We start from the raw sequence: 6,472 nt of genomic DNA on the forward strand, positions 1-6,472 counted from the left end.
CACATCCCCCCACCCTCACTCTCACATCCCCTGAAACCACCCGCTGCTTCCCTGCTTGCCTCCTGCTCTCGCCCATCCCTCTTACCCACCGACAGTGAATTGGGAACCCCCTCACCTTCCGGACATAAACATGATCCGGATGATGCTTTGAAGGCATCAACAGCAGCTGCAGCCGCTCATACAGCTCAATGCCATTCAGAGAGGTGACACCCATGTACAGGAAGATCCCAAAAAGCACAGCTAGTGGGATCTTTCGTAAGAGATCACCAATTACAATGGACAGACCTAGAAAACAGAAGGTTCCAGAGATTTACAACAAAAACAGCTGGGAACAACTAAAAGGGAAAAACAAAGAGATGGCGGCAAAGAAGAAATGAAAGAAATTAAGAAGAAAATGGGAGAGGGAAAGAGGTTAACTTCATTTAACACTCAAGGTGATGGAAATGGATTAAATCATAACATTTTTAAAAATCTGGATAATACTGGAAGAAGAAACTCTTCAGGGCTATGAGAAAGTGGCAGAGAAAGTGGATAAAGAACCAGCAAAGCTACAATGGGCCAAAGAGCCTGTTTCTGTGCTGTCAGATTCCAGCACAGCTCAGCAGCAATCTCAGATGTCGAAGCTACGTTGGATAGGTAACAAGCCAGTGAAGTCCAAATCCTGCAGACAAGCCAATAAATCAAAAGGAAGGTCCAGAGACAACAGATTTAGTGTTTGATTCTGGTTTTGGTTCTGCTCTGTAAAGTGTTAGCTGCTGAGGAAGGAAGGGAGAGAACAATGTTGCTAAGGATGAGGGAGAGCTCGGGGACGGTGAGGGAGGGTATGGAAACGGTGAGGGAGGGCGCGTGACGGTGAGGGTGAGCTCAGAGACGGTGAAGGAGGGCGCGGAGACGGTGAAGGAGGGCGCGGAGACGGTGAAGGAGGGCGCGGAGACGGTGAGGGAGGGTGTGGAGACTGTGAGGGAGGGCGAGACGGTGAGGGAGGGCGCGGCGCGGTGACAGAGAGGGAGGGCGCGGTGACAGAGAGGGAGGGCGCGGTGACAGAGAGGGAGGGCGCGGTGACAGAGAGGGAGGGCGCGGTGACAGAGAGGGAGGGCGCGGTGACAGAGAGGGAGGGCGCGGTGACAGAGAGGGAGGGCGCGGTGACAGAGAGGGAGGGCGCGGTGACAGAGAGGGAGGGCGCGGTGACAGAGAGGGAGGGCGCGGTGACAGAGAGGGAGGGCGCGGTGACAGAGAGGGAGGGCGCGGTGACAGAGAGGGAGGGCGCGGTGACAGAGAGGGAGGGCGCGGTGACAGAGAGGGAGGGCGCGGTGACAGAGAGGGAGGGCGCGGTGACAGAGAGGGAGGGCGCGGTGACAGAGAGGGAGGGCGCGGTGACAGAGAGGGAGGGCGCGGTGACAGAGAGGGAGGGCGCGGTGACAGAGAGGGAGGGCGCGGTGACAGAGAGGGAGGGCGCGGTGACAGAGAGGGAGGGCGCGGTGACAGAGAGGGAGGGCGCGGTGACAGAGAGGGAGGGCGCGGTGACAGAGAGGGAGGGCGCGGTGACAGAGAGGGAGGGCGCGGTGACAGAGAGGGAGGGCGCGGTGACAGAGAGGGAGGGCGCGGTGACAGAGAGGGAGGGCGCGGTGACAGAGAGGGAGGGCGCGGTGACAGAGAGGGAGGGCGCGGTGACAGAGAGGGAGGGCGCGGTGACAGAGAGGGAGGGCGCGGTGACAGAGAGGGAGGGCGCGGTGACAGAGAGGGAGGGCGCGGTGACAGAGAGGGAGGGCGCGGTGACAGAGAGGGAGGGCGCGGTGACAGAGAGGGAGGGCGCGGTGACAGAGAGGGAGGGCGCGGTGACAGAGAGGGAGGGCGCGGTGACAGAGAGGGAGGGCGCGGTGACAGAGAGGGAGGGCGCGGTGACAGAGAGGGAGGGCGCGGTGACAGAGAGGGAGGGCGCGGTGACAGAGAGGGAGGGCGCGGTGACAGAGAGGGAGGGCGCGGTGACAGAGAGGGAGGGCGCGGTGACAGAGAGGGAGGGCGCCGGTGACAGAGAGGGAGGCGCGGTGACAGAGAGGGAGGGCGCGGTGACAGAGAGGGAGGGCGCGGTGACAGAGAGGGAGGGCGCGGTGACAGAGAGGGAGGGCGCGGTGACAGAGAGGGAGGGCGCGGTGACAGAGAGGGAGGGCGCGGTGACAGAGAGGGAGGGCGCGGTGACAGAGAGGGAGGGCGCGGTGACAGAGAGGGACAGCGAGAGTGAGTGTGATGATGGAGCTGGAGAGGGACAGTGACGGTCACTTACCCACGAGGACAGCTACCACGAGCCCCGTGACCCGTTGCTCCTTGACCTCCTGGATTTTGGGCTTGTCACCAGGAGCCACGGATTTGCTCATGACGGTCAGTGCATTCACGTGGGTGACGGTTCTGACAGTGGCAGCAGCGAGCCAGGGTAAACCAAACAAGGCTGCCACACCTCCTGATGCCACAATGATCAAAAGATCCAAATGGAATCCGGAGCCTTTGGTCAGCATGCGCTCTTTCTTACTGATGATCAACCTGCACGTACAGAGGACATGGGGAGATTGCACTAATATAATGTCAACGAGCCTGGTGCTGCTGAGTGCGCCAGAGCAGACACAGAATTGTGTAGCATTGGAATACCCCATCAACATCACAGCTCAATCCCCTCTACAGGCACTGTCTCTCAGCAGAGACCCCTCCGCAGACACAGATTCCCAGCACGGACCCTTCCCCAAACACTGATTTCCCGCACAGACCCCTCCACAGCGCAGACCCTTGGTTGTTACGGTATGATATCGGTGATCACCAACATATGTATTCTTTTCAAGTTGCTGGTAGACTGATCTAACCACTTGATTAACCAGCCAGTTCAACTCAAATTAAAATTGAAATGTATTGCAAAGGACTGAAATACTGTCGAATTGTTCGCTAGCTGGGGGTCAGTGGCACCCTGACTGAATTGACATTTGCTCGCTTCAGACCGATATGGACAGGAACTGATTAAGGCCTTAACTCTGCTCACAATCCTTCGAAGGGCACTGTCTGGAATCAGCTTGGCGTGTTATGCTGATGACGACAACATACCCAACAGGGAGCGATGGTGGTGTAGTGGTATTGTCACTGTGCTGGGAATCCAGAACCCCAGGCTAATGTTCCACAAACATGGGTTCAAATCCGACCACGGCAGACAGTGACATTTAAATTCATTAGAACCTGGAAAGCAGACCTGGTCACCTTGGTTAATGCTGTCCTTAACTGGCCTGGCCTACATGTGACTCCAGACATGCAGTCACATGTAGGCCCACTAACTCACTAGTCCCCTTAACAAGGACAGTAATTGTTGGCCATGTCAGCAGCATTCACATTCCACAAACACATTTTAAGAAACAGCATCACTGAGCACAAATTCTTCATCATGAGGTACTCACGTGGTGATCATGGTTTCCATAAAGATGAGGATGAAGACCAGGATAGCAGGAATCAGACTAGCGAACATCATCCAGATGGGGAAATCCGCATTCTTTCCCAAAGGATTAATGAACCAACCTCTCTTCTCTGGGGAGGTGACAGACAGGCCTGTAGGAACACTCAGTTTCTGAAAGAAAAGCACCCAGAAAGTTGGTGAAGAATCCTCACTTAACTTAAAGGTGAGGAAGCTGGGCACCAGTCCTCTGTCTGTGCCCACCAAACACTCCCAACATGGGGTTAGATACAGACTAAAGCTTCCTCTACACTGTCCCCATTAAATATTCCCAGGACAGATACAGCACAGGGTATAAACAGAGTAAAACACTCTCTACCCTTTTAAACTACAAGTAAAGTTTTTTTCAGTACTGTCTCCATCAAACTCTTCCAACATTGGATGAAATACAGAGAAATGCTCCCTCAACAGTTTTAAACTGCAAGTAAAGATTCCCCACACAGTGGGAGAAAGTGAGCACTGCAGATGCTGGAAAAGCACAGCCACCCAGGCAGCATCTGAGGAGCAGGAGAGTTGATGTTTCGAGAAGAGCTTCTGCTCCAAATGTCAACTCTCCTGCTCCTCGGATGCTGCCTGACCGGCTGTATTTTTGCAGCACCACCCTTTTTGATCCCCTTCACTGTCCCCATCAAATACACCCAGGACAGGTATAGGATATGGGTTCAGATAGAGTAAAGCTCCTTCTATTCTTGTATACAAGAAGTTAAGCTCCCTTGACAGTGTCCCCATCAAAACTCCCAGGACAGCTACAGCTCAGGGCTCGACACAGAGTAAACCTTCCTCTACTCTCACCTCCTGAAAGTAAAGCTCCATCTACACTTTTAAACAAAGAGTCACAAACTATACTGTTCCCATCAAGCAGTTACAGTACGAGGTCAGATACAGAGTACACTTCCTCTACTCTTTCAAACTGAAAGTAAAGTTCTCTCTACACTATCCCCATCAAATACTGTTGGGACAGGGACAGGTTTTATAAATAGTAAACCTCCCTCTACTCTTTTAAATTGAAAGTAAATCACTGCCCCAATTCAACATTTCCAAGACAAGTTCAGCACAAGGTGAGATACACTCTGGGATACACTTAGCGCCAGAGGTCTGGATGGAGTAGAATTTGTACGAAGCGTCCAGGAGAGTTTTCTAGAACAGTTTGTCAATTGTCCGACGAGGGAAGGGGCCACATTGGGCCTGGTACTGGGGAACGAGCCAGGACAAGTGATACAAGTTGCGGTGGGGGATTTATTTGGGAACAGTGACCACAATTCTGTAAGTTTTAGCATACTCGTAAATAAAGAAGAGAGTGGCCCTAAGGCAAGAGTTCTAAACTGGGCCAAGGCCAATTATATCAAAATTAGGCAGGAGCTGGGAAGTGGGGATTGGACACAGCTATTTGAAGGGAAGTCCATATTTGAGATGTGGGAGGCTTTCAAAGATAGGTTAAAGATAGTGCAGGATAGGCATGTCCCATTGAAGGCAAAGGATAGGAAGGGCAAGATTCGTGAACCGTGGATGACAGCAGAAATTGTATGACTAGCCAAGAGGAAAAGGGAAGCGTACATAAGGTCTAGGCATCTAAGAACAGAACAGGCCCTGGAGGAATATCGGAAGAGTAGGACAAGTCTTAAACGAAGAAGCAAGAATGCTAAAGGGGGTTATGAAATAGCTTTAGCGAGCAGAATTAAGGAGAATCCCAAAGCATTTTATTAGATTAGATTACATTAGATTAGATTACATTAGATTAGATTTTTTTTTAGATTAGATTATATTAGATTAGATTACATTAGATTAGATTAGATTACATTACAGTGTGGAAACAGGCCCTTCGGCCCAACAAGTCCACACTGCCCCGCCGAAGCGCAATCCACCCATTCCCCTACATTTACCCCTTACCTAACACTACGAGCAATTTAGTACGAGCAATTCACCTGACCCTGCACATCTTTGGACTGTGGGAGGAAACCGGAGCACCCGGAGGAAACCCACGCAGACACGGGGAGAATTTGCAAACTCCACACAGTCAGTCGCCTGAGGCGGGAATTGAACCCGGGTCTCTAGCGCTGTGAGGCAGCAGTGCTAACCATTGTGGCACCGTGCCGCCCACTATTCTTATATAAAAATCAAGTGGGTAACTAGAGAAAGGATTGGTCCACTAAAAGATAACGAAGGAAGGCTGTGTGTTGAACCTAAGCGAATGGGTGAGATTCTGAATGATTACTTTGCATCAGTGTTCACTGAGGAGAGGGACATGATGAATGTTGAGATTAGAGATAGAAGTTTGATTGGTCTGGATCACATTGGCATAAGTAGGGAAGATGTGCTGGGTAGGCTAGAGGTTATTAAAGTTGACAAATCCCCAGGACCAGATGGGATCTATCCCAGGTTGCTGAGGGAGGAGATAGAGGAAATAGCTGGAGCCCTGACAGATATCTTTGTGGCATCCTTAAATACAGGTGAGGTGCTGGAGGACTGGAAGGTTGTTCTGTACAAGAAGGGTAGTAGGGATATTCTGGGTAACTACAGACCAGTGAGCCTGACGTCGGTGGTGGGGAAGTTGCTGGAGAGGGTACTAAAAGATAGAATCTATTTATATTTAGAAAAGAATGAGCTTATCAGTGATAGGGAACATGGTTTTGTGCGGAGGAGATCGTGCCTTACCAACTTAGGAGAGTTCTTCGAGGAAGTGACCAAGCTGATAGATGAAGGAAGGGCTGTTGATGTCATATACATGGACTTTAGTAAGGTGATAAGGTTCCCCATGGTAGACTAATGGAGAAAGTGAAGTCACATGGTGTGCAGGGTGTTCTAGCTAGGTGGATAAAGAACTGGTTGAGCAACAGGAGACAGAGAATAGTAGTTGAAGGAAGTTTCTCAAAATGGAGAAAGGTGACCAGTGGTGTTCCACAGGGTCAGTGTTGGGGTACTGTTGGTTGTGATATACATAAATGATCTGGAAGAGGGCACTGTTGGTATGATCAGCAAGTTTGCAGATGACAC

At 51.5% G+C, this 6,472-nt stretch overlaps 1 protein-coding gene across 5 annotated transcripts in view; it reads right to left on the minus strand.

Annotated features, from left to right (window-relative positions):
• LOC122548789 (anion exchange protein 2-like) overlaps positions 1–6,472 on the minus strand; it is a 232,087-nt gene that overhangs the window by 10,486 nt on the left and 215,129 nt on the right. For 4 of the 5 annotated variants that reach the window (XM_043687561.1, XM_043687558.1, XM_043687560.1 and 1 more), the window contains 3 exons: positions 3,429–3,595; positions 2,282–2,535; positions 116–285 (listed from right to left, as the gene is read on the minus strand). In XM_043687561.1, the coding sequence (XP_043543496.1) occupies positions 116–285; positions 2,282–2,535; positions 3,429–3,595 (591 nt within the window). Of the gene's footprint in view, positions 1–115; positions 286–2,281; positions 2,536–3,428; positions 3,596–6,472 lie in introns of those variants that run through there. The other variant, XM_043687562.1, reaches the window with a different exon arrangement.

This window comes from Chiloscyllium plagiosum, chromosome 4, assembly GCF_004010195.1.
Source record: "Chiloscyllium plagiosum isolate BGI_BamShark_2017 chromosome 4, ASM401019v2, whole genome shotgun sequence".
Taxonomy (NCBI): domain Eukaryota; kingdom Metazoa; phylum Chordata; class Chondrichthyes; order Orectolobiformes; family Hemiscylliidae; genus Chiloscyllium; species Chiloscyllium plagiosum.